The sequence below is a fragment of the Argopecten irradians genome, chromosome 1 (genome assembly GCF_041381155.1).
Source record: "Argopecten irradians isolate NY chromosome 1, Ai_NY, whole genome shotgun sequence".
NCBI classification, from domain to species: Eukaryota; Metazoa; Mollusca; class Bivalvia; order Pectinida; family Pectinidae; genus Argopecten; species Argopecten irradians.
Genome location: NC_091134.1, coordinates 55,043,410 through 55,071,044, shown reverse-complemented (window position 1 = coordinate 55,071,044; position 27,635 = coordinate 55,043,410). Strand labels below are relative to the sequence as shown.

Sequence of the window (27,635 nt, the reverse complement as noted above, 5' to 3'; positions counted from 1 at the left end):
ATGTTAAAGCCCTTGGTCCTCTTGTTTGAAATAAAAATTTTGAAAGAAATTGAAAATGATCCTGACATGATCCTGACAAAGTGACACCATATATAATTAATTTTACTATTGTCAATGTAGTCAGATGACCGTTAAGGCCCTTTGGGCCTCTTGTTTTCTAACAAAAACACAAGCGGATGAATTTGTGTTTTTCTTCACTTAAAAAAGTAACTTTGCACCATTACCATAATTTGGAAGTTCAAGCTTTTTATTTTACTTCAAGGTGAAAATAATAAATTGTGTCCCGAAAATAATCCACGGCACTATGTCCTATCAAATGAAGTACTGATTGTGCATGTACGAAAAGCAATACAAAACATTTTATATGTATTTTTGTGTTAATTAGACACGAGATATATACATGATGTTATATTCAGTTTTTGTTCAAATGATGGGTATTGTTTATGCTCCGTCGGCGGTCAAGCATCTTTAAAATGATAAACAAGAGGCCCAAGAGCCTTAACGATCATCTGACTACCTTGGCAATACATACATGTACATGTAGTTGTATAGGAAATTATTAGATATGGCGTCATGGTCGCAATCTTTGATTTAATTTGGGATCAACCAGAGATGTAACAATACTTTGAGATGTCATGGTCATTTCAGGCACATTTCAGCCAAACCACACTGATAGAACTTGAGAAGTTTATAATATGTTTTCAAGATGGCAGCTGTAGCGACCATCTTGGATTTCGGATTGACCCAAAAAATAACAACACTTTGTTGGGGCTATGTCGGGATCATTTCAAGCAAGTTTCAGCCAAATCGCACCAGTAGAACTTGGAAAGAAGTTCAAAATGTAAAAAGTTTCTACTGAAGCCGGATAACCATAGATGAAACATGACGGCTATATATTATAGGTTATCCTGACAACTTTTCTGGTCAGATGACCTAACAAGAGATCCCAGAGGGATCTTGGCGCCCACCAACGAATGATCTATGTCTGACAATGGAAAGAGGGATCTTTTCTCTGCTTTTCAAACTTTTTCAAACATACTTTGTTCATATAAAAGTTGAGACAGATCTCTTCAGTACTTCCTGAGAAATAGCAGTAACAAACTTCAATTATCAAAATCAAAGATGGCTCCATGGCGGCCATCTTGTTGATCGATCGGTCCCAAATCGCATTAATCACAACTAGGGCCCTAGGGAAACCTACATGTGAAATTTGAGACAGATCCCTTCACTACTTTCTGAGAAATTGCGATAACAAACTTTAATTTATTTAAAATCCAAGATGGCTGCCTGGCGGCTTTCTTGTTGAACGATTGGTCCCAAAACGCAATATGCACAACTAGATGGCTGCCTGGCGACCATCTTGTTGACCGATTGGTTCCAAAATGTAATATGCACAACTAGGGCCTTAGGGGAACTTATGCATGAAATTTGAGACAGATCCCTTCAGCACTTTCTGAGAAATAGCGATAACAAGAATTGTTAAAGGACGGACGGGGTCAGAGCCAAAATTTATACATATTCTGTTACCATTCCCCAAAGGATGTTTCTGGCTAAATTTGGTTACATTCCATGCAGAACTCTATGACTAGTAGCGATTCAAAGGAAATATTGACTGACGGACATCGGAGGCCACGCTATGACATAAGCTCATGATCACCAGCCCTTCGGGCCAGGTGAGCTAAAATGTATGATAACATCCGCTTTCATTGAACTGGAGTCTGTGATAAAATGGTTTGACAAATCACTGAAACAGACTGACTATGGAATGCGGATTACAACAGAACCAAAACAGAACTGATCCTGAAATTTAAAAAGGTCAGATTACATTTTTCAATGTATAAAGAAACAATAAAAGGAACAATTCCATCTGTTTCTGTGATTTGATGCATCCTCTTATGCATGGAACTCAGGCCCATAGCCAATGCATGTACCTTTTTGATACAAAAAAAATAGCTTTGCAAATCACATGAAAAATTTTCAAAGACTCAATATAAATATCAATTTGATTCATTTTAATTTCACAACAGGGTTCAGTCTTACAATATTTTCTGGAAAACTGTCTCTTAGAATAATTCCTTTCTCCGTGTTTGAATCAAGTTCATCAATGAAGCCGAACCAATAGATGACCATTCCTGGGCCAAACCGATTCCAGTAGCTCCAGAACTGGTCCTTCAGATATGACCTGTGACTGTATTCATCTCCAAATGAAGCTTTGCTCTCTATCCAGTTTACCATGTGTCCGTCCACAGCTATTGGAACCTCCAGCTTTACATCAGGTGTTTTATCGTAGCCTTTCGCCCTCATCTGATCCTCTCCAATGTAAGACAGCTGTAAGGAATCCAATGTTCTATTCAGCTTAAATTCATACTCATGTCCAATTGAATGCTTTATCTTATCCACTAGCGGTCCATACTGATCGTCAGATAAAATACACTCATGGATCTCGTTGGCCAGGACTGGGTTTTCAATCAATGTTGTATCTTTCATCATCTGAGTGACTTGACTGCGTGGAGGGTTGTCACCACCAAACTTAGTGCGTGACAAATGTCTCTCTAGTATCATTCTCGCTAAGAGGGCCGGCGATAAATCTATGTTTCTTGCCATTGTCATTATCACGTGTTTTTGACCACTGTCCACTCCTGCTCTATATTTATCATAATAATATTCTGTGGTATCCGGGCTGTAGTGGAGGTGGTGAGTTTTACGCATTTTCTTTTGATAATCCTGTGCATAAATACTACCGAGAGCACCCACTGAAATATCAGGATACCTTGGACTTATGTGCCGTAGTGCTTCATCTCTAGTTTTGTATTTCCGCATTAGATCAACAACTTCGTTGTAGATTGCCAGCTTCATGTCTGTTTACCAAATGAAATATGGCGGGTTAATAGATCATCTGGGCGCTTGCATCAAACGGAATCGATACACAGATCGAGGTCATTGCTAAACGTAGTTGTAGAGTCGGAAACCGGGTCAATAATACGGAATTTGAAAAATGTTATCATCATGGTAAGGTCGTATTACAATTTTTAATTTTAGAATAGAAGTTTTAAAATGATGAGTAAGGGCACCAGAACTTCAAAGATTTTTTTTATAATTCATAAAAAATGATGGTGAAATTTTGTATTGTATATATATACTGTAGTAAAAATATCATAGTCAGTAAGGTTTGTTTGTACATGTACCTCCAAAATCAACTTCACTGTTATAATAGCATGTTATTCAACATTATCTATTGTGTAAATCACACATTTGCATGTGCATGCATGCAGTATATTTTTATGATGAGAAGCTACATTACAATAGTGTATCCAATGACAAAATTGTAAGACCATATCTAGGAGAGCATCTATTGAAAGATCAAATGATCAGATGAATTTTACATAGAAAATAAAGCGTTTACACCAATCTATGAAAATAATATACACCAATTCATGGAATTTTTTGTCCCTGCATGATCAAAGGGTTATGCATGTAGAGAGAGCTAGAGATCTGTTATACAATGTACGTATTTTTGTACATGTACCATTAAAAATCGTAACATTTAGAAAATGTTGAGTCACTGCTGAACTGAAACTTAGAGAAATTGAAGTAAAAAAAAGATGATATTACATTTGTATGTACATGTACATGTATTCATCGAAAGCTCAAAAATAGAAAAAGAAAAAAACAAGGGGTCATAACTCTAAGTAAAAATAAAGCCTACAGGTTTTTACATACCCGTAATTAAATTTGATAAAAAGATCTCCAGATGAATAATAAAGTTTGACAGATGAAAAACATAACTGATTTATCATTTTATGGTAAATACATCTTTAAACCTTATTATGAGAGCACTAACAGTCTCAGCATCATTAGCAATATTCATTAATAATGCCATCTCAAAAACTTTATATATTGTCCCTTTATTTATTTCTCCAGGAACTCCATACTCCTCCACAATTAAAAACCTATTCATACACTTAAATTGAATACCCTCACACCTGTCTATAAAGGACACCAAAGGGACATAGCAAAACTGTCAATTATTGACAGGTTTTCTTTATACAGAGGTAAACTTATAGTGAATTACACAAAATGGAATTGATGAGTCTGTCCTGTATAGTAGGTTTGAATGTTTATGCAAAATCTATTCAACCTAGATCTGTAAGATACTCATTGCACTCATGTACTCCAACTTAAATTCAATTGTTAACTACACACGACAATGGTTATCAAAAAGGCAAACTATTCTATTACAATCAGGTATTGTCTTAATTTATACTTATTGGTCAATGCTGGTTACCTGACTTAATCGAGATATGTCTGCTAGAAGTGGCACACATAAACACTGGCTATGACATCCAAAAGGAAATTGGAGGAAGAAATGTGATCAAATTTTTAAGGACAAAATTTATAGATATGGATATCAAAATAACCACAAAATAATGTGTGTTCTTATAAAACTTTTAATGACAATCTGCTCTTAATGGCAGTAACTTTTGAAGTCCCATACACACCTATCATAACCTGATTTGGTATAAATAACATCTGTTAAATATATTAACATATAAGTCTGTCGTAAACACTTGAGCTCCATCGTAGTAAGAAACATTCGCTGCCTTTGAGGACTTCAGCGTGATATTGGTCAGTTTTTTGGGCTCTTCACATAATGTTGTTGTCGTTTGTTGGTTGGCCGAGTGGAAGCAAGATATAAATGTTAGTACTGTGAAATAACACTTAGTCCAGCTGTACATAGCGCCTTTGTGCTACAATACGGTTGAACAAACGAGATCCTCTTCCCAGCTGGCGCTGTAAAAAAAATAATAAAACAGGTAAATAATTACTATCATAATACTGTTTACATTAAAGATACACATAAAACAGTCCCATTTACTTGAACAAGAGATCCCAGAGGGATCTTGGCGCCCACCAAAGAATGATCTATATCTGACAAAGGAAAGATGGATCTTTTCTCTACTTTTTAAACTTTTTTAAACATACTACATATAAAATTTGAGACAGATCGCTTCAGTACCTTTTGAGAAATAGCGGTAACAAACTTCAACTATCAAAATCCAAGATGACTCCTTGGTGGCCATCTTGTTGATCAATCGGTCCCAAATCACAATATGCACAACTAGGGCCCTAGGGGAACCTACATGTGAAATTTGAGAAAGATCCATTCAATACTTTCTGAGAAATAGCGATAACAAACTTTGAATATCAAAATCCAAGATGGCTGCCTGGCAGAAATCTTGTTGACCGATCGGTCCCAAATCACAATATGCACAACTAGGGCCCTAGGGGAACCTACATATGAATTTTGAGACATATCCCTTCAGTACTTTCTGAGAAACAGCGATAACAAACTTTGAATAACAAAATCCAAGATGGCTGCCTGGCGGCCATCTTGTTGACCGATCGGTCCCAAAATGCAATATGCACAACTAGGTCCCTAGGGGAACCCAGTGTTTTTTTCCTGGGTATTTTGGGAAATGGTCACCTGGTGAAAATTGGGAAATTTTGTGCGATAAAAGTAAGAAATGAAAAATTTGAACAGTGTTTATGTAAATTTTGGAAAAGGTAGAATAGACAATTATGCTTCTCTAAGGATCAAGTGTAAGAATGGTTACTAAAATATGACATTCAGACTTGGGATTTCCTGAATTTTTTAGTTTCGTCACACAAAATACGCGTCAACTCACTGATTTGGGAAATTTAGACATAGACTTGGGAAAAAATAACAAAAATTACAATTTGGAATGGGGCCTTATTTCGGCCCCAAATATATAGGGAGGAAAAACACTGGAATCTACGTACGAAATTTGAGACAGATTCCTTCAGTACTATCTGAGAAATAGCGATAAGAAACTTTAACTATCAAAATCCAAGATGGCGGCCTGGGGGCCATCTTGTTCAACGATTGGTCCAAAAATGCAATATGCACAACTAGGTCCCTAGAGGAACCTACATATTAAATTTGAGAAAGATCCCTTCAGCACTTTTTGAGAAATAGGGATATCAAACCTTAACTATCAAAATCCAAGATGGCCGCCTGGCGGCCATCTTGTTTTTCCTATCAGCCTCAAAATCTGTATGGCACAACTAGGGACCAAGGGTAACCTCCATGTGAAGTTTGAACAAAATTCCTTCAGTAGTTCTCAAGAAATATCGATAACAAACATCAACTGCCAAAATCAAAGATGGCTGCCTGGCGGCCATCTTGTTTTTCCGATCAGCCACAAATTCTGTTTGGCACAAATATGGACAAAGGGGACCCTCCATGTGAAGTTTGAACAAAATCCCTGAAGTAGTTTTTAAGAAATAGTGATAACAAGCATTGTTTACGGACGGACGACGGACGACAGACGGCGGACGACGGACCGCGGACCACGGACGCAGGGCGATTTGAATAGCCCACCCCCACCATCTGATGATGGTGGGCTAATAAAAAGTTAGACCCTAGCCCTGTCCCAAAAAAAATCTTTGTATTAAAACTTTTTTCTTTCAGTTAATTTTTTCACATGATTTTTTTTTAATTTTCTTTAATTCTTTTTTGCACTCACATTATTCAATTTACCTGGAACCCCTTTTTTTAATTGATCCCTTATATAAATAAAATATGTTCCAGACTTTTGGTTCCACTTTAATACTAGCTTCCACCTCTCGAAGACTGAATGCTTAAAATCTTGTAAGTCTTCAAAACATACGCTTTCTTAACTGATTGAGTCGTGAACCAAAGTTTTAGAAATTAAAATTAGAAATTACTATTAAAATATGATCACTTTAAACTAAATTTAATGTTCTATAACAATAAATAATTTCAGTTAATTAATAATTAATTTCTTTATTAAACATAGAAATTTGTCCATGCATGTTATAAACAAGTCTACATAGATATTACCTCCTGGCTGAGATGTCCCCAACACTCGTACCAGTTGCTGTAGGCTAACATGTATGGGAACTTGGCTGCCACCATTCTGCAGAAATAGGACAATCATAAAAATGTATAAAGTACTTATAATCCTTTCAAAAGGTAACAATAGACAAGAGAACCCACACCATAGAATGATCTATATATGTCTGGGAAAATAAAGAAGGATCTCATTTCTCTGATTTTCTCTTTTAAATATTTGATACACACAGGGAATCTACATTTATGCACATGCAATGGGTGAAGTCTGTATTGCAACAAAAACTTTCAATTATCAAAAGTGCTTGGAAATGCAATGTGGCTATAATTAGTCCATTTGAGAGTAAATCCACTCAATGATAGATATGCTGAACTATCACTGATCAGACCATACAAATTCAAATTACCATTGATCAGACCATACAAATTCAAATTAAAATTTGCACAACTAGGACCAAAGTTAAACCTATATAAAATTTCTGGAAGATCTCTTCAGTGCTTTTCGAGAACAAACTTTAATTGTTAAAATCAAACATGATGACTTTTGGCCATGTTGTTTTCAGATCAGAAGCTATAAATGAAATTTCAGGAATATCCCTTTCATACTTTGCGAGATGTAGTGATATTAAACATTAAATGTCAAGATTAAAGATTGTTGCCTGTCCATCATCTTGTTTTTGTCCCAAAATAGGTTCAACTAGGGCCCAAAAGGAACCTATAAAGTTTCATAAAGATCCAGCCAGCAATTTTTGATTACAAGAATTGGTAATGACTGACTGACAGACTATTAAAGGATAAAAGCAATTCCAGCACCCCATGCCCAGTAACTAGCCCACTATTTGATGTTTGTGGGTTCAAAAGTGTGTTAAACATAAAATCCTGGCCTTTATACAAATCAAATTCCATATAATAAGTTTTCATAAATCTTGACTAGTAGTGTATTTCATTTCTACTACAGTACGAAAAGGACACAGAAATGCTGGTTTGGAAGAGAGCTCTAATATTTGTACAGATGAAGCTACTTAAGCAAGATAATGTTCAGAAGTATGGATGGACAGAGTGCCACAGAGCCCCTGTACCTCATCTTACTGTAACTTCAGATATAGACAAGGCAAAGTTGGTTGTTTCTACTATAATTTCCACACTCACCCAGAACCACTGACGGCCATTAAGTTGCCAATTAAGGAGAATCTGTATGTGAATGTTCCAATAACAAGCTGTAAACAAAATATGTACATTCAATTAAGCTCAAGTGGTAAGTATAATATCATCAACAATTTAAATGGTATCTTAATATAGCAATTATATAGAACAAACTCAAAATTGATTACTGAAGCATTGTCAAAGCATTGGACTTGTATCCAGGTAATTATTAACAATTGGCTAGTATGCAAATGGTGTCTTTTAGAGCTCATGACTACATGTCGTATTTAAAGACATTTAAAACAAATTCTGTGAATTTTATAAATTGCTTGCAATAGGCAAGAAATAACAGTAGCAACATTAAATTCCACAATCAAGATCTTCATGTATCACCAATTCTCAAATTTACCTACCCCACAAGCACTCGATGTGTAGGTCCTCATCTCCTGCAAACAATAACCTATTTTACTAATCTGACAATGTATTTTTTATACTGAATATCAAAAGATATCTCATGATTGAATTATAAACACATAACCTGTATAAATTCTTCCTATTATGACAAAATGAAATTGAATGAAGAGATTTTGTAAAATTTAAGCTCCATGTTATTAAAGCTATACAAAATGATCAAAGAAGTAGCCATTACTCTTTGTAATTGGTATCAAAATATCAGTCAAACATTAGCATGGCTTTATTTGAGTAAAGCTTAATTGTTGCCAAGTTTGAGGGAAAAATGAACAGTTCTTGCAGCTTTTGCACTGTCAGAATTGGTAAAAATGTCCTTTTAAGTTTTGTTTTATAATGAGTGGTAAAGGTGGCAAGCCAACTTGATCAAACATTTAGGACCTTGAAACTCGCATATGAAGTGTGACAGCAACCAAAGATGAACAAAAGCGAAGGAAAAAACGTTACATTTTGAACTTTGCTTTTTTCAATTTCTGATTATGTGGAATGAACCATACCACTGCACAATATTCATCTTGTTTGTATTGTATTGTTACCTTGTCTTCGAGGAAGTGTTTGTTGATCATGTTGGCAAAAAAGTTTGTCAGGAATATCGTGATGACCTCCCCTACTAATCTCGGTACAAGTCCCCTACAAACATACGTGTATAAGGCATTACAGACCTATATTGATGGGTAAGTCATTATAACAGTGGCTGCACATCAATCATACCAAACCCCAAGGGGAGATAACTACAGAATTACAGAGTTATCTCTAAATGACCTCCCTTTAATTTTGATAGTAAAAGTTTATGAAAATATATAACCATTACTATATTAACTCCCCTCCAGTGTAATACATACGTACATTGTATCATATAAATAACAAAAAAACAAAAACAAAACCACTATCTCCCAAGTGTGCAAAATATTTTAAACAAATATTTTCAATGAAGAAAAACATGTTTGCAATTTGTAAATTGGACATCTAATCAGCTTTCTAGTTAATTGGCAAATCAAATCAAAATGTTGCAATTGACTGCCAAAGCCTCATTTCAACTTCATTTATGACCATAGGAAATATAAATATGGTGATCATGATTCGCCTCCATTACCAACATAATTTTTTGTTTTATAAACATACCCAAAGAACCCAAGAATTCCATCATTGTTGTAGATCTCAACCAGCGAGGACCACAAGGAGCTGTAAATGAAATTAGCATTCAATTTATTTAAAAATCAAAAAGTGAACAGTTTCATTTAATACAAAGTACAGTTGATTATCAAAGGTTCAAATTTTAAATCTTCAGAACGATGCAACGCTTTTTAAAAATTAATGTGTTGCTTGACCTACTTGTATTGTGTTTCTCCACCAATAAACTGTGCTTGGCATCTCAACATTAGCACTGCAAACAATATCAAAAGCTTTAGTAAGACCATTTTTCATATTTCCATCAAAAGAAATTGGCTAGTAGAGTCCACATAGTATAAACAGACAATTCAGTCTAAGAGTACATTTGCACATATTTTGGAAACAAACTAGTTCTAATAGAAACTAGATTAGTTGATTTTACTGTGATATGCCAGAGAAACTCACTATTGTGAAATATTCAAATTTGCTTACTGTCTGCCATTACACATAGTGGTCGGATGTCTTGTTTGCCGAATTCTGTCCCTTGCCGAATTCTGTACCTGCTTAATCGTATTGATCAACGATTTTGAATTTCAACGGTAGTAATCAAAATACTTAACATTGTTGTGAAATTTGTTAATATTTCTTGTTATATATTTTATAAGGAATGTAAAACAATACATTTATGGGTATCAGGACATCTCAGCACTTGGAGACCTCGGCACTCGAGGTTGGAGTCACTTCGGCACTTTTCCAAGGTCTTTTTTTTCCAGATATCTCGGCACTTGTCGGTACCATGATAAAAATTATAACCAAGTTTGACATTTTGTCAACAATATACATCATTAGTATATAGTCTCCCTTGTAAGTCCTTGATATATAAAATACCCTTTTTATATATATTGATGCTTAAAACTGTACTGTATACATGTTGACAGAACATAGATGATTGATAACAATATGCGACACTTGTTTATTTTGAGTTACACAAATATATGTAAATACATTTACTTTCTTATTTTCTAATTCTAAGCAACGATGTTACATAAATTCATACATACCGTGGACTGGTACAATAATAATGAAGTTAAGTTTTCTCTGTTCATAATTCACTGCATTAAGAATGTACTTGTGTTTAGAAAACTCCTGAGTGTGTCATTTTACAATATTTATATATAACAAGAGATCCCAGAGGGATCTTGGCGCCCACCAAAGAATGATCTATATCTGACAAAGGAAAGATTGATCTTTTCTCTACTTTTTAAACTTTTTCAAACATACTATGGTACATATAAAATTTGAGACAGATCGCTTCAGTACCTTTTGAGAAATAGCGATAACAAACTTCAACTATCAAAATCCAAGATGACTCCTTGGCGGCCATCTTGTTGATCAATCGGTCCCAAATCACAATATGCACAACTAGGGCCCTAGGGGAACCTACATGTGAAATTTGAGAAAGATCCATTCAATACTTTCTGAGAAATAGCGATAACAAACTTTGAATATAAAAATCCAAGATGGCTGCCTGGCAGCAATCTTGTTGACCGATCGGTCCCAAATCACAATATGCACAACTAGCGCCCTAGGGGAACCTACATATGAATTTTGAGACAGATCCCTTCAGTACTTTCTGAGAAATAGCGATAACAAACTTTGAATAACAAAATCCAAGATGGCTGCCTGGCGGCCATCTTGTTGACCGATCGGTCCCAAAATGCAATATGCACAACTAGGTCCCTAGGGGAACCTACATATGAAATTTGAGACTGATCCCTTCAGTACTATCTGAGAAATAGCCATAACAAACTTTAACTATCAAAATCCAAGATGGCGGCCTGGCGGCCATCTTGTTCACCGATTGGTCCAAAAATGCAATATGCACAACAAGGGCCCTAGGGGAACCTACATATTAAATTTGAGAAAGATCCCTTCAGCACTTTTTGAGAAATAGTGACTTGACTATCAAAATCCAAGATGGCCGCCTGGCGGCCATCTTGTTTTTCCTATCAGCCTCAAAATCTGTATGGCACAAATAGGGACCAAGGGTAATCTCCATGTGAAGTTTGAACAAAATTCCTTCAGTAGTTCTCAAGAAATATCAATAACAAACTTCAACTGCCAAAATCAAAGATGGCTGCCTGGCGGCCATCTTGTTTTTCCGATCAGCCTCAAAATATGTATGGTACAACTAGGGACCAAGGGTACCCTCCATGTGAAGTTTGAACAAAATCCCTTCAGTAGTTCTCAAGAAATATGGATAAAAAACTTCAACTGCCAAAATCAAAGATGGCTGCCTAGCGGCCATCTTGTTTTTCTAATCAGCCTCAAAATCTGAATGGCACAACTAGGGACCAAGGGTAACCTCCATGTGAAGTTTGAACAAAATCCTTTCCGTAGTTCTCAAGAAATATCGATAACAAACTTCAACTGCCAAAATCAAAGATGGCTGCCTGGCGGCCATCTTGTTTTTCCAATCAGCCTCAAAATCTGTATGGCACAACTAAGGACCAAGGGTAACCTCCATGTGAAGTTTGAACAAAATCCCTTTAGTAGTCTCAAGAAATATCGATAACAAACTTCAACTGCCAAAATCAAAGATGGCTGCCTGGCGGCCATCTTGTTTTTCCGATCAGCCTCAAAATCTGTATGGCACAAATATGGACCAAGGGGACCCTCCATGTGAAGTTTGAACAAAATCCCTGCAGCATTATTTAAGAAATAGTGATAACAAGCATTGTTTACGGACGGACGACGGACGATGGACCACGGACGCAGGGCGATTTGAATAGCCCACCATCTGATGATGGTGGGCTAAAAATATAAATTTAGATGATGTGCAATATGTTGCTGTAAAGAAATCTTTAGTTATATTTTGCAATCATGTTCACTTACGTTCCGTCCTTGTATTTTGGCATACCAGTAACCAGAAATAAATACCATCTACTTAAATTTGGTGTATATTCCATATGAACGGGGTAAATAATGAACATTGAACTTAATTATATATCTGTAAAATCTTGCGTGCGAAATTAGAAATTAAAGCTCAGATATGTCAATATCCGATGTACATTCATGTCTTCTTATCAGTTCTGCCGTAACAATTAAATCGTTGTTAAATAACCTAAATATAATTTGCATTTATGTTTCAAAATTTCCAATTATTAGTTTACAATAAAATTTGTTACAGGAAAAGAAAATCATATTTAAATAAGGTTGTACAACCGTTTATATCTTCAATATGGTGTATCCAGTATTTCTAATTTTAAATAAATTATTAGGTAACTGTACGTGTGAATTACCGGTAATATATTACGGTGTTGAATTGACCAAATTACTAAAAGTAACACTCGTTGGAACAGCGATTAAATGCGACATATGACACTGAAATTTTTTTATTCTAGTAATAAGCATGATTATCAGAAGAGTAAGCAAACTATAAATTAGAAATTTTTAGGTAAAATTCAAATTTAATTCAAGACAAAACTATCAGCACAAAATTGACGAGAACGAAAACAGAGCAAGATTCAGTACAAAAAAATCTGACACGTACTTTATTCATTGCACTGTTTTCCTGTCCAGACCGTGCCTTGATACAACTTAGTCAAAAGATTTGTAAAATCAATCAATCATCGATGTTTAATTGTTTATTTTTTTCCCAAAACTTCACAGTTGGTCTCAGTAACAACTTACCTGGCTTTAGTCAACATTTTATACAGAGAGAGCCTGGTAATTTTCTTGTAAATGTTTGTTTGTAAAAAAATGTTACCTAATTAGGCTAAATTGGGCATTTAACACTGTTGAAATCAATTCTTTACATTTGCTTCTAATTGTAAAATCAAATTTCCTATTATTTTACTATATTTCATGCATTTTGACACATTTTTTGTTGATTGTCACGGGTTCGTATTTTTAACCAAATTTACTTGTGATAGAAAAATATTTACAGATTTCGTAATACAATGTAATTCAATGTATAATTTTCTGTGGGCTATTTCAAGAGATATTTATGTTACATGCATTTTTATCGCTGTCGCATCTTGATATTGACGTCAAAGTTTTGTTACACTGTATTTTAAACGTCTATGTACATATGAAAGGGCACTATTTTAATTGAAAATTCGTTGAAAAACGCACCGTGAAATTCGATCGAAAAATAGCCAAATGCATTAAATATTATATATAAGTCACCTAAAATCGTCAATATTGACGGATGGTGATAAACCAAAGAAGAAGTAAAATATCAATAATATATTAAAACGTTTAAATGCTAATAAATTAGAAATGTGTTTGTTCCACAATTATTGTATCATGGCTGAAATATTATAACTTTTTAACACCTATTATCGGTCGTCACTGCTATGTATATGCAGGCAAACAACGAGTTATTCCCCCTCATAAATTCGGAGAAAATTACAGGAAGGAAAATCAATATTTCCCCGATTTTCCCGTACAGCGATAAACTTTATAATTATTTCAACAAGAGGCCCAGAGGGCCTGTATCGCTCACCTGGTTTGTAATGCCAAGTAATGTTCTGAATACAGGTTCATTGTTTCTTTTCTGAAGGAATTTTAATATTAACCTCTGAGTCCCCTATTGGGCCCCACCCCTCCTGCCCCAGGGGGTCAGAGCTAAAGTTCTGTTCCCCTTCCCCCAAGGATGTTTATGGCCAAATTTGGTCACAATCCAAGCAAAACTCTAGGACAAGTAGCGATTTATAGGATTTACCTCTATTTCCCCTATTGGGCTCCACCTCTCCTGCCCCCAGGGTGTCAGAGCAAAAATTTATACAAGTTCTGTTCCCCTTCCACCCAGGGTGTTTGTGGCCAAATTTGGTTACAATACGTGCAGAACTCTATGACTAGTAGCGATTTAAAGGATTTACCTCTATTTCCCCTATTGGGCCCCACCCCTCCTGCCCCCGGGGGATCAGAGCCAAAATTTATACAAGTTCTGTTTCCCTTCCCCCAAGGATGTTTGTGGCCAAATTTGGTTACAATATGTGCAGAACTCTATGACTAGAAGCGATTTAAAGGATTTACCTCTATTTCCCCTATTGGGCCCCACCCCTCCTGCCCCCGGGGGGTCAGAGCCAAAATTTATACAAGTTCTGTTCCCCTTTCCCCAAGGATGTTTGTGGCCAAATTTGGTTACAATTCATGTAGAACTCTATGACTAGTAGCGATTTAAAGGATTTACCTCTATTTCCCCTATTGGGCCCCGCCCCTCCTGCCCCCGGGGAGATCAGAGTCAAAATTTATACAAGTTCTGTTCCCCTTCCCCCAAGGATGTTTGTGGCTAATTTTGGTTACAATCCATGCAGAACTCTAGGACAAGTAGCGATTTAAAGAATTTACCTCTATTTCCCCTATTGGGCCCCGCCCTTCCTGCCCTCGGGGGGTTAGAGCCAAAATTTATACAAGTTCTGTTCCCCCTCCCCCAAGGATGCTTGTGGCCAAATTTGGTTACAATCCATGCAGAACTCTATGACTAGTAGCGATTTAAAGGAAATGTTGACGGACGGACGGACGACGGACGGACGGACGGACGACGGACGGACGGACGACGGACGCAGCGCCATGGCATAAGCTCACCGGCCCTTCGGACCAGGTGAGCTAAAAACTAAGTGCCGAATTCTCTTCAAAAAGTGCTGAACATTCCAAATGCCGAAAATTAAAGTGCCAAAATTACCAAGTGCCGAATATCAAAGTGCCGAGGTGACCAAGCGCCGAGGTCTCCAAGTGCCGTGACGTCTATGATTCCATTTATGTCATATTCTGAATTTTGGTTATATAACAGAATTAACCTTGCTGAATTGTCCCTTTAATAGTATGCAGGTTACACAACCAGTAGAATAATGAGGAAGCAATACATTAGCAATTAGAACTGTCGCCAGAGTGGACAACCAATACCCCACTGCACAAATTTAGTAATAACTCTATTAATAAGAGATATTGCAGAACCCTATATAGTTTACTCCCCTTTATGTCAAGGTATTGTGTACCAAATTTTATTAAAATCTGTCACGTAGTTTAGGAGGAGTTGCCCGGACAAAATTGTGTCTACAGACAGAAAGACGGACAGACAGACAACCTGATTCTAGTACCCCCCTCCTTAGCTTTGTTGCGGTGGGCGGGGGGGGGGGGGGGGACAATGATTTATATATTTCAAAGGTCTATACCATTTACCAACATTTCACCAATAAGCCACAGCTGCAAATGTATCAATACAATGAACATGTTTGCATGGTCAATACACCGCTTTAAGTTAGATCCTGGTTATTTTTTCCAAAGTGCACACCTTTACAATATGCACAATTACACTTTATCATAAAATCTTACTGATGACAAGGTTCAGTGATTCAGATTGGGTCTAAATTTAGGCTATTTTGCCAGCACTTTTCCAAAATGTCCTAAAGTCGTTGAAAATTCTTAATCATTCCAATAGAGAATGTCCTAACAAAATATTGTAAAAACTTGTATTGTAATTACTTACCATGAAATGGTTGGCTGACAATGATACCAGCACAGCGCCCTAATGTTTCCTTTGATGTCTACAATGACAGAGTCAATCTAACATTAAGCTTTGAAAACATCAAACTAAATTCTTATTTAACTAGAACTGACCTTATTAAACCTGTTGATTAATTTTAGTAATTAGTACGTCTTAGTACGTTGTGAAACAGAGTCTAATAAGAATACCTAACATTGCAATATAATATTTGGCAATATAGAGCAAGACATATATATCACATTGTAAACTTTAAATTTGTAAGTATGTATTTTACACATCCAAACACTATGAAAGTAACATATAATAGAATCTAGAAAATGTCATTATATATATAATAATGCTTCTCAAATGGTGAGTGACTTATTCTTGCAATCGCATGTGGATTTGTATGATTTCACACAAATTTTAAAACAATATTTTGTGGAAACCTAAATGGCAGTGTCTTCTATCAGATTATGATTTATTTATGAACAAGAGGCCCAGAGGTCCTGTATCGCTCTCCTGGTAATTGTAATGCCAAGTAATGTTCTGAATACAGGATCATTGTTTCTTTTCTGAAGGAATTTAAAGATTTACCTCTTTTTTCCCTATTGGGACCCATTCTTTATAAAATTTATACAAACTATTTAGTTTTCCAAGGATGTTTCTGGCCAAATTAGGTAACAGTCCATAACTAGTAGCAATTTAAAGGCTTTACCCCTATTTCCCCTATTGGGCCCCGCCCCTCGAGCTCCTGCCCCCAGGGGGTCAGAGCCAAAATTTATACAAACTCTGTTCCCCTTCCCTAAAGGATGTTTCTGCCTAAACTTGGTTACATTCCATTCAGAATTCTATGACTAGTAGCAATTTAAAGGCTTTACCTCTATTTCCCCTATTGGACCCTGCCCCTCCTGCCCCTGGGGGGGTCAGAGCCAAAATTTATACAAAATCTGTTCCCCTTCCCTAAAGGATGTTTCTGGCTACATTTGGTTACATTCCATTCAGAACTTTATGACTAGTAGTGATTTAAAGGCTTTACCTCTATTGCCCCTATTTGGCCCCGCCCCTTCTGCCCCCAGGGGGTCAGAGCCAAAATTTACAATTTTTGGGCCAGGTGAGCTAAAAATTGTATGTAACCATACAAATACACATGTAATGACGAGAATTGGTACTTTGCTAGAATCGGTCGCCTACCAGTAGAGGAAATAATGAAATGAAATAACAAGAGGCCCATGGGCCTTAACGGTCACCTGAAAATTTAAGCCATTTGGACCCCACTGGGCTCCACCCCTCAGCCTTTGGGGATGAGACAGGGTCAAAATGACATAATAGCAAAATGTCCTCTTGTGGTTATAATGTGAATCAAAAGTTTGAACAATTTCCAGTAGAAAATAAACAAAATATACCCAAGAAGTGTTCAATATAAACCATAGCAAACTTAGCCTCCTCCCCAGGGGCAAACACAAACAAAGAGGCCAAGGGTTATAAAATTCACAATTCTGATAAAGCACCACAATATCTTTAGAACACAAGGTCCAATAATAGCATTATTACAAAGGATATGAACTCTATAATCTAGTTACCGTCGAAAAATTCCCTTTTTCAAACTCATCCTAGATCTTGTTGATATAAGGCTACATACAGAGTTTCATCAAAATCAGTTCACATTTACCAAAGTTATCTTGTTCACAAGCACAATGATAAAATTAGAACAAAGGGCAATAACTTGTACGTTACTGTCGAATAATTCCCATTTTTGAACTCGTTCGAAATCTTGTTGATATAAGGCTACATACAAAGTTTCATCAACCTCGGTTAACATTTACTCAAGTCATCATGTTCACAAAGTAAAGTTAATGCTCGATGGACAATAGGCTATTGCAGTAGGTCACTATGACGTATGGTCAGGTGACCTAAAAATAGTAACAGTGACCTTGACCTTGACCTGGCAATCCTGAGACTGTATTTTGTCGAAAATATTATGGTCCTTTAAATTTGTGTGAAGTTTGATCAAAATCACTCAAGGAATGAAGCCGCTAGAGCACTGAAAAAGATTTTCTAAAAATAGTAACGGTGACCTTGACCTTGACCCTGCAACCTTGAAACTCAAACTTTTTCAGTCCTTTGTATTTGTGTGCAGTTTGATCAAAATCAATCAAGGAATGAAGCCGCTAGAGTGCTGACAAAGAAATTATCTAAAAATAGCAACAGTGACCTTGACCTTAGTCTGGCAATCTTCACACTCAAACTTGTCCGAGATATTAAGATCCTTTCTCTATGTGTGAAGTGTGATCAAAATCACTCAAGGAATGAAGCCGCTAGTGCACTGAAAAAGATTTTCTAACAAGAGGCCCAGAGGGCCTGTATCGCTCACCTGGTTTGTAATGCCAAATAATTTTCTGAATACAGGTTCATTGTTTCTTTTCTGAAAGAATTTTAATATTAACCTCTAAATCCCCTATTGGGCCCCACCCCTCCTGCCCCCTGGGGGTCAGAGCCAAAATTGATACAAGTTCTGTTCCCCTTCCACAAAGGATGTTTCTGGCCAAATTTGGTTACAATCCATGCAGAACTCTATGAGAAGTAGTGATTTAAAGGATTTACCTCTATTTCCCCTATTGGGCCCCACCTCTCCTACCCCCAGGGGATCAGAGCCAAAATTTATACAAGTTCTGTTCCTCTTCCCCCAAGGATGTTTGTGGCCAAATTTGGTTACAATCCATGCAGAACTCTAGGACAAGTAGTGATTGATAGAATTTACCTCTATTTCCCCTATTGGGCCCCGCCCCTCCTGCCCATTGAGGGTCAGAGCCAAAATTTATAAAAGTTCTGTTCTCCTACCCCCAAGACCCCAAGGATGTTTGTGGCCAAATTTAGTTACAATCCATACAAAACTCTAGGACAATTAAGTAGCAATTTATAGAATTTACCTATAATTCCCCTATTGGGCCCCGCCCCTCCTGCCCCCGGGGACCAGAGCCAAAATTTATACAAACTCAGTTCTTATTCTCCCAAGGATATTTCTGGCCAAATTTGGTTACAATCCATGTAGAACTCTATGACAAGTAGCGATTTAAAGGATTTACCTCTATTTCCCCTATTGGGCCCCGCCCCTCCTGCCCCCGGGGGGTCAGAGCCAAAATTTATACAAGTTCTGTTCCCCTTCCCCCAAGGATGTTTGTGGCAAAATTTGGTTACAATCCATGTAGAACTCTATGACTAGTAGCGATTTAAAGGATTTACCTCTATTTCCCATATTGGGCCCCGCCCCTCCTGCCCCCGGGGGATCAGAGCCAAAATTTATACAAGTTCTGTTCTCCTACCCCCAAGACCCCAAGGATGTTTGTGGCCAAATTTAGTTACAATCCATACAAAAACTCTAGGACAATTAAGTAGCAATTTATAGAATTTACCTATAATTCCCCTATTGGGCCCCGCCCCTCCTGCCCCGGGGACCAGAGCCAAAATTTTATACAAACTCAGCTCTTATTCTCCCCAAGGATATTTCTGGCCAAATTTTGTTACAATCCATGTAGAACTCTATGACAAGCAGCGCGATTTAAAGGATTTACCTCTATTTCCCCTATTGGGCCCCGCCCCTCCTGCCCCCGGGGGGTCAGAGCCAAAATTTATACAAGTTCTGTTCCCCTTCCCCCAAGGATGTTTGTGGCCAAATTTGGTTACAATCCATGTAGAACTCTATGACTAGTAGCGATTTAAACGATTTACCTCTATTTCCCCTATTGGGCCCCGCCCCTCCTGCCCCCGGGGGGTCAGAGCCAAAATTTATACAAGTTCTGTTCCCCTTCCCCCAAGGATGTTTGTGGCCAAATTTGGTTACAATCCATGTAGAACTCTATGACAAGTAGCGATTTAAAGGATTTACCTCTATTTCCCCTATTGGGCCCCGCCCCTCCTGCCCCCGGGGGGTCAGAGCCAAAATTTATACAAGTTCTGTTCCCCTTCCCCCAAGGATGTTTGTGGCCAAATTTGGTTACAATCCATGCAGAACTCTATGACTAGTAGCGATTTAAAGGAAATGTTGATGGACAGACGGACGGACGACGGACGCCGCGCCATGACATAAGCTCACCGGCCCTTCGGGCCAGGTGAGCTAAAAATAGTAACGGTGACCTTGACCTTGACCCTGCAACCTTGAAACTCAAATTTTTTCAGTCCTTTGTATTTGTGTGCAGTTTGATCAAAATCACTCAAGGAATGAAGCCGCTAGAGTGCTGACAAAGAAATTATCTAAAAATAGTAAGTTACCTTGACCTTAGTCTGGCAATCTTCACACTCAAACTTACCATGACAAACAAATACATTTATTATGAAGTAATGAACTTAAGATAGTACCTTTAAAGTTTAAGTATATATTTCCTCGATGGGTTACGTCTCGCATTTAAACAATTGATAAGAAACCCAACAACTGGACAGTATATACGTATTTGTTATAGCACGGCAGATGCTTTATAACATTAATACTATGTATGACGTATATCGACAGAAGCCCATGGAAAGTTGGTACGCTGAGGGAAACATTTAGAGGTTTTATATTTATCAATAAGCACTCCAATGCAGCCAGGGGTCAATGGACCCAAGGAGAGGAGAAAGTCCAGAATAAATGTGTTTGGGAAATTTTGGACATTCAGCGAGTCCACGGAAAGCACTTTAGAGCATTTGTGTGGCTTATCTGTCGGTGTCTGTCACATTATGGTTACTTAGATATATATATATACACACACACACCAAATATCTACTTTCTATTTACTTTCCATCTAGGGCACTTTCTATTGATAAATATAGATATTATGATCCTTTGTCTATGTGTGAAGTGTGATCATAATCACTCAAGGAATAAAGCCGCTAGAGTGCTGATAGGGATTTTCTAAAAATAGTAGCAGTGACCTTGAACTTGACCCAGCAACCCTGAAACTCGAACTCGTTCGAGATCTTGTTAATATTAAGCTACATACAAAGTTTCATCAATCTCGGTTCACATTTACTCAAGTTATCGTGTTCACAACAAAAAGTTAACGCACAACGGACGACGAGGGACAAAAGGCTATCGCAATAGGTCACCGTGACCTATGGTCAGGTGATCTAAAAATGAATGTTTATTTTGACTTACATTTAAAAAGAATGTCTTCAGCCATCCAACCAATTCATCTGAATTATGTCCAACAGCAGGTGCTGACTCCTCAGCAGAGGCACCAACACCTTTGAGATACTAAAACATATTAAGTAAGCATTATAATTACATTTCAAAATAATTAAATATATCAGAAAGTGTTGATATTCCAGATCTTTTTTTTTTAAATTTAAATACGGTTACCATAGCTTTCAAGTTTAAAGAAGCTCCACCACTGACAAATAGTATTTTTTCATTATAAAAAACAGCAGCAAACGATTTAGTATTTTTTTTCCGTTACAAAAGTTACTTACTTTACATCATTACCACCATTGAAAAGTTTGAGCTTCTAATTTTACTCTAAATTAAAAATATGAAAAATAATAAATTGCATCCCGAAAAAAATCTGTGGCACTATATCCTATATGGAATGAAGTACTGATTGAACATGCACCAAAGGCGAAATAAATTATTTTATATTATTTTTGTGTTAATTAGGCATATATATACACAATTAAACACCAATTATTATTCAAATGATGAATATCATTTATGCTCTGTCGGCGGTGGAGCATCTTTAAGTAATACATGTACATGCTTGTTGTATTAACTACGGTATATTCTGTATTTTATAACAACAACTTGCTCCTCCACTTTCTGTCATGAAGCAAATTGGATTATTCTTTATAATTACATTTAGTTTTTACATATTTATTACATATTGATATAACTCTAAATACGATTTGTCTATAAGTACAACTGTACATTGTTTGTTGCTGTAGTGGTAAAGTTGCCAACAAAGCCTCCCAATATCCTTGGTAAAAGACCTTTGTACAACCCTAGGAATCCATCTTTTTGCTTGATATGACTCACTGAAAAATACAGACAAAACATATTTAATTTTTCATAACATTTGAATGAATTTTATTCATGCATCTTTATTTTTATTAGGTATAAATTCCAGAAAATCTTGCTTTTACCCATCTGACTTATAACTGTTATAAATTATGACAGAAGTTCAAAAATTCAAGATGGCGACCTACTAGATCAATGTTAACATATGGAGGTTGTCTGCAAATAAAGTTATAAGACCCCCTACTACCACCACCACCACTTTTCACCTTATTTCTTCTCTGGGTGTGTGTGGGGGTCTTATTTTGCAGTGAAATATGGCAATTCAAATTTAATTTGAAGTTAGTTTTTTTTCTTTAATTCAATTTTAAATAAAGTGTACATCTAACATGTCTAAGGTATTTTAAAATGTGGTTTTGCAAATATATATTACATAATTAAGGTTCAGAAAAGTATAGAATCTCCAATTTTATAATTGATTACATGACTTTCATAAATGATAGTCTTCTGATCAAGATCATAAAAAATCAATCAACCGTCAATTTCTAGTTTTGTTTTGTTTTTGTTTATTTTTTTTACTCTTCATCATAGTTTTTTTTTTAAATTGAAAAACAGAAGAAAATTTAATAATACAATCTTCAGTGATTTTGTTCTAGGTACATTTGGGGCAAAATAAATGCCCCTTCGATTCCCCTAGAGAAATTTTGCTGTATTTTCCCAATTTTATGTAAATATTTTCCCAAATAACGAAAAACTCTCTAAAATATACATGTTTTAAGAAAGCTATAATGTAGTGTTTTCCCAATTGTAAGGTACAGGCCCCTAAAATTATTGAGTAAGAAAATCACTGAATTCTTATATACATGTATATATATGTAGACCATTGATTTGATTCTCAAAGCATTCTTGGTATTTTATATGCAAAATCTGTAGCAATTAGGCCAGCCCTAATAAATTGTTTGTTTCCCCTTTGCCGGCCCAAACCAGATGGGTTAGGTAGGTGGAAGGTAAATTTTAAAATTATTAGTTTTCTTTCCAACTGAAGTTAAAAAAGTATCAAATATATATTAAGAACAGAAACAAAACAGAGAATACTAATATAGATATAACATAATAGAGTAAGACAATATTATTTTGAATGTAAACAAAAATATCTTAATATCAGATATGATAAAATGTTTTTGGCATGGAAAATGGCAATGAAATATTTGGGGTAGGGTGTCTTTTGGGTTGGTAGCAGCTATAGGTCACATCAGAATGGGGAAATAAACAATATTTTTTTAAGCCAATTAGCTATTGGTACACTGATTTTCCGCAAACAAAAATATTTTATTTTTGTTTACTTGATTACTTGATGATAAAACTAATAAAAAATGTTTTGAGTAGGCACTAATTTCATAGGTCATGTTACTGGAAACACAAATGTATTTTGTATGGCCTTTATATTCTGTTTGTAAACTCAGAATTCTGAATATTTTTTCCCAAAATAGTCTAACTAAAGCATACAAATTAAATGATGAATAAACAAAGTTATAAATCTGCTTTTCAGAAATTAATTTCTACATATTTTTTTGTGTTTCACTTTTCTAGATTTTTCTTTACCGTATTCAAATTCTCTTTTGGGCAATAATTGAAATACAAAATTATTTTTGAGTCTAAATCAAAATCAAATCAATCTATACAACCATTATGCCAATAAGGAACAACTGTCTTTTGTATAGACTGACTCCAGTAAACATTATTTTTTGTTACCGGGTATTGACTGACACTTACTGTATCGTAGAATATTTGGATAGTACATGTTTTCTTTTCCAAAGCCCATGAAAGACCTTCCTGGTTCTGCATGTAGGGGTTCATGGCCAAGCTACAAAAATAATATTCCATCATAAGAGAATATTTAAAATGTGTCGTTTTAAAACGTATATCAACACTAATTATGAAGTTCCTTAAATACATTAGTAACAAATAAGAAGCAAATGAACAGCGTTCGAAATTAACACCTGTTCGGCTGCCCATGACCGGCAACTTTATAGACGGGCAGACTATTTTTATTATGTCGCGGTCCTTTGACCGGCAACTTTTTGGTCCAGTTAGAAGATATACATGTATTTCTTTCATACCTACGGGTGTAATACTGGCTGGTCTAGGGCAATACACTCATCATGCCACATGAGGCTGTTTTGCATGGCTACCCATGCAATAAAGTCTCGTGACGTCACGGCGTCAACAAAATTACTATTTCCTCTGTAAAATTTAACATTTTTTTCACAAACTTGACTGTTTTTACTATAAAGGATGTAAACAACGGAAGTTTTGTTGAAAGTATCACATAATTTTTCATGTATGAACAATTGACTTTCAGTCGTGGATTTCTTCGAATTTATTTCAAAATGAAGGGATATTATACTTGTAAAATTGCGATAAAAAGTCAATGTATGAAAGAAAAATATTCTTTCATAAGTGGAGAGGTTTGCAACATTTTGTAATCCCAAGGGTAGAATATATCTATCCTTCATATCCACATATGAAAGAGTCTTATAATATCATACATGTATAATGTATATTCTGCTGTTGATTACTCTCTAAACCTAATTCTGTCATTATCTAACACTCTCGATGTTTTCACTGCCATTTAAATGATGACACTGAATATGTTCATATGCGTTATCCAAGCGATTATTTTTAGTTTTTGTCTAATTTAGGATGCATATTACAAATATATCTATACTTGAAAGTGATCTACTGCAGTACCCACTTACTGTACTGTTACTTCTGAAAGCTAAAAGAATTGTAGTAAGCCCCATGAATACCCGGTACTTTTCATCAGAAAACAGACATACTGTGCATACGGCTTTCATAGGCCATAACACGTACCGCACTTCTGACACATAAGTGTAAACAAACATGCGCACCTAAAAAGAAAAATGGTTGTTTCTTCATGATTGCCAAATAAATTTTCACTTTAGAGACTTCCTTGACATCGTAGCTTTTTATTCAAAAATTACACTGGTAGCATTTTTTTTTTAGCATTTTCAGTCTAAAAAAGGGCCTGGGAAAATTGCATTGATGCCGTCTTTATAGGCCTACAAGTTTTTACTGTAAACAAAAAAGCTGCAGTAGCATTGTGAGTTCTGATATATATATGTAGCGAGGGACATTAATTTATATGTTTACTGTCTAGGCAAGCTAACCAGTCAAGCTGTTTTGTCCGTAGGTGTATTGTGTACCGGTGCTGTGACCTATGTATTTTGATATGGAGTCCTTGACCTAGGGCTGAAAGTGCTTTAATGTGTATTGCTTTCAAATTGTTAATTTGTTTGTCAGTAAAACTTTTATTTGCTAGTTATTATATAACCTAAATTAACAAGGAATAATTATAATTTTGTGAGGACCAATAACTTTCGGTCAGGACCCTTAGGACCAGCAGGAAAAAATCCTTAAAGATGCTCCACCGCTGACAAATGGTATTTTTTCACTATAAAAAACAGCAGCAGACGATTTAATATTTTTCTTCAGCTACACTAGTTACTTACTTTACACCATTACCACCTCTGGAAAGTTTGAGCTTCGAATTTTACTATAAGTTAAAATTAAAAAAAATAATTAATTGCATCCCGAAAAAATTCCGTGGCACTATATTCTATATGGAATGAAGTACGGATTGCGCATGCACCAAATGCAAAATAAATTATTTTGTATTATTTTTTGTGTTAATTAGACACATATATACATGATTAAACACCAATTATTGTTAAAGTGATGAACATCATTTATGCTCTGTCAGCGGTGGAGCATCTTTAAGGGAGAACACTAATAATGAACTTGAATAACGCAAAATATCGACATAATTAATCATAAAAAAATGCTGTAGGCATCTGGTATATGGATGAAAATATACCTTATTACGCTCCATTACCAGGATTATGTCCTTAATTAATTTCGTACTTTCGATTTCGATGATATGGCTACGGCCTAAAAATAATCCGACAGATTTTGGCCTATTAAAGATCACGAACCCGGGTTTCGAAGTTTAGACATGAACAATTTGAAAAGTGTCTGCTACAAAATATGGCCGACCTCTTTAAATTAACCAAAAGCATCACTTGTCATCAAAATACTATCGATCTACCGAGTGAGATACAGATAAAGACTAACAAGTGACAAAACTTCCTACGGATATGATCCAAGGACAAGTTCTCCAGAGAAAATAGACGGTTTCGGCCCCCGATTCATTAAGGGACATTACGACGAAATGGAGTACTATTTAAGCCTGACCTGGTACAAAATTCTTCGTGGTACATGAATTTACCTGTATGAGGAATCTTGAATACCCAATAGGATGAAAAACAGCAGTCAATGTTGCACCAATAGCGTACTCGGCCATCATCTTTTCGCCGATCGCACACAAACTACGTCACCGAGACGCTTGCATTGGAGACAGTAATGGCGTACCGTAAACCCAAACAGGAAACGGCATTCCGGATTTTTTTTTAACTTGCAAGAAAGGACAGAACAAATAAAAATTGTCATATTTTAAATGGCGATTTATAATTTTCTTGGCGAGTACATTTGTATGGGAATAATAATTGATTTCTCAATACTAAATTTTCAACTCTTTTTTTATGAATTATCATATCTTCACTTGTGGATATATCAAAGTTTTATAAAAGCATTATATTACCACATAATATAAGCAATGATCAAACGGTTACCAAAAATTGTATCGCCCAAAATTTTGTTACATGTATAATAGCATATTTTGAGTGGTAAATTAACAGCATTACTTTTCAGTATGTAAAGTTTTGATAAAATTGTCATATTTACAAATATAGCAAAAACAATTGAATAAAAACAGTTACGCATTTATGTCACACAACTGTTACATTATTGTCAAGAAAATGCTATTGCGTTCACACTTTAATGTATTACATTCGCAAAACGTAGTATTTCGCTCGAGAACAATAATGTATTATTGTGTTCACACGCAATAACTATGGCAATAACACACAAAAATATTCAGCGTTCGTACGCAAAAGTATTTAAAGTGGTCACAGACAGAAGTAGTTGCGTTCACACACAATAATATACCGTTTGTCTTGTCTACCCAAGTCATTGTAGATTTCGTCTATGACAAATTTTCAAATGCCACCTAGAAGCATAGAAATTGATGTAATTCCATCAGAAATCCTTAAATAATTACCCTCTTATACCCCTCAGTCCAAACAGTGATCGAAAAATACGTCGGAGCCCTGCTGATATCCAGAGTATATGGATGTTTATGAAGCTGTCAAATGATTTTGTTACAATTTCAAGCTTTACATAATATTGAATTTAGACCATTAATTGGTGGATGAGACGAATTATTCATATTTTGGGAGACTAATCATCCTAATTTTTCAGCTAAGAAATACATGATTTCAACAGTAAAAATTCCCCATATGCCAACTAAAAACACACAGAATTTTAAAAATGTTCTGGCGCTAAGGACAACCCAGGTCTTCACTGGAGAAAAGAAAGGGTTTACCACACCACATCTGGGCTCG

The 27,635-nt window shown here is 35.9% G+C and overlaps 2 protein-coding genes across 2 annotated transcripts; both read right to left on the bottom strand.

Annotated features, from left to right (window-relative positions):
• Nucleotides 1–1,991: 1,991 nt before the first annotated feature.
• On the bottom strand, nucleotides 1,992–4,293 carry LOC138333902 (CDAN1-interacting nuclease 1-like). The gene has a single exon (XM_069282558.1). It carries the CDS (start codon nucleotides 2,854–2,856, stop codon nucleotides 2,008–2,010), a length of 849 nt encoding a protein of 282 aa, XP_069138659.1. The 5' UTR covers nucleotides 2,857–4,293; the 3' UTR covers nucleotides 1,992–2,007.
• Nucleotides 4,294–4,432: 139 nt separating this feature from the next.
• On the bottom strand, nucleotides 4,433–26,557 carry LOC138333896 (mitochondrial carrier homolog 2-like). Its single transcript, XM_069282545.1, has 12 exons — nucleotides 26,402–26,557; nucleotides 23,866–23,956; nucleotides 22,006–22,112; nucleotides 21,241–21,339; nucleotides 16,113–16,170; nucleotides 9,839–9,890; nucleotides 9,629–9,688; nucleotides 9,043–9,136; nucleotides 8,452–8,484; nucleotides 8,045–8,112; nucleotides 6,887–6,962; nucleotides 4,433–4,791 (listed from the first exon to the last, which is right to left on the bottom strand). The coding sequence occupies exons 1-12, from the start codon at nucleotides 26,477–26,479 to the stop codon at nucleotides 4,720–4,722; spliced, it is 888 nt and encodes a 295-aa protein (XP_069138646.1). The 5' UTR covers nucleotides 26,480–26,557; the 3' UTR covers nucleotides 4,433–4,719.
• Between the last annotated feature and the right edge of the window lie 1,078 nt (nucleotides 26,558–27,635).

Excerpts from the sequence above, each read along its gene's own strand:
- LOC138333896 (XM_069282545.1), bottom strand. The coding sequence starts at position 26,479 with ATGATGGCCGAGTACGCTATTGGTGCAACATTGACTGCTGTTTTTCAT. Across the intron at positions 22,113-23,865 it reads TCCAAATATTCTACGATACA|TGAGTCATATCAAGCAAAAA; the intron begins GTAAGTGTCAGT and ends TGTATTTTTCAG. Across the intron at positions 9,689-9,838 it reads GGTGGAGAAACACAATACAA|CTCCTTGTGGTCCTCGCTGG; the intron begins GTAGGTCAAGCA and ends TTTCATTTACAG.
- LOC138333902 (XM_069282558.1), bottom strand. The coding sequence starts at position 2,856 with ATGAAGCTGGCAATCTACAACGAAGTTGTTGATCTAATGCGGAAATAC.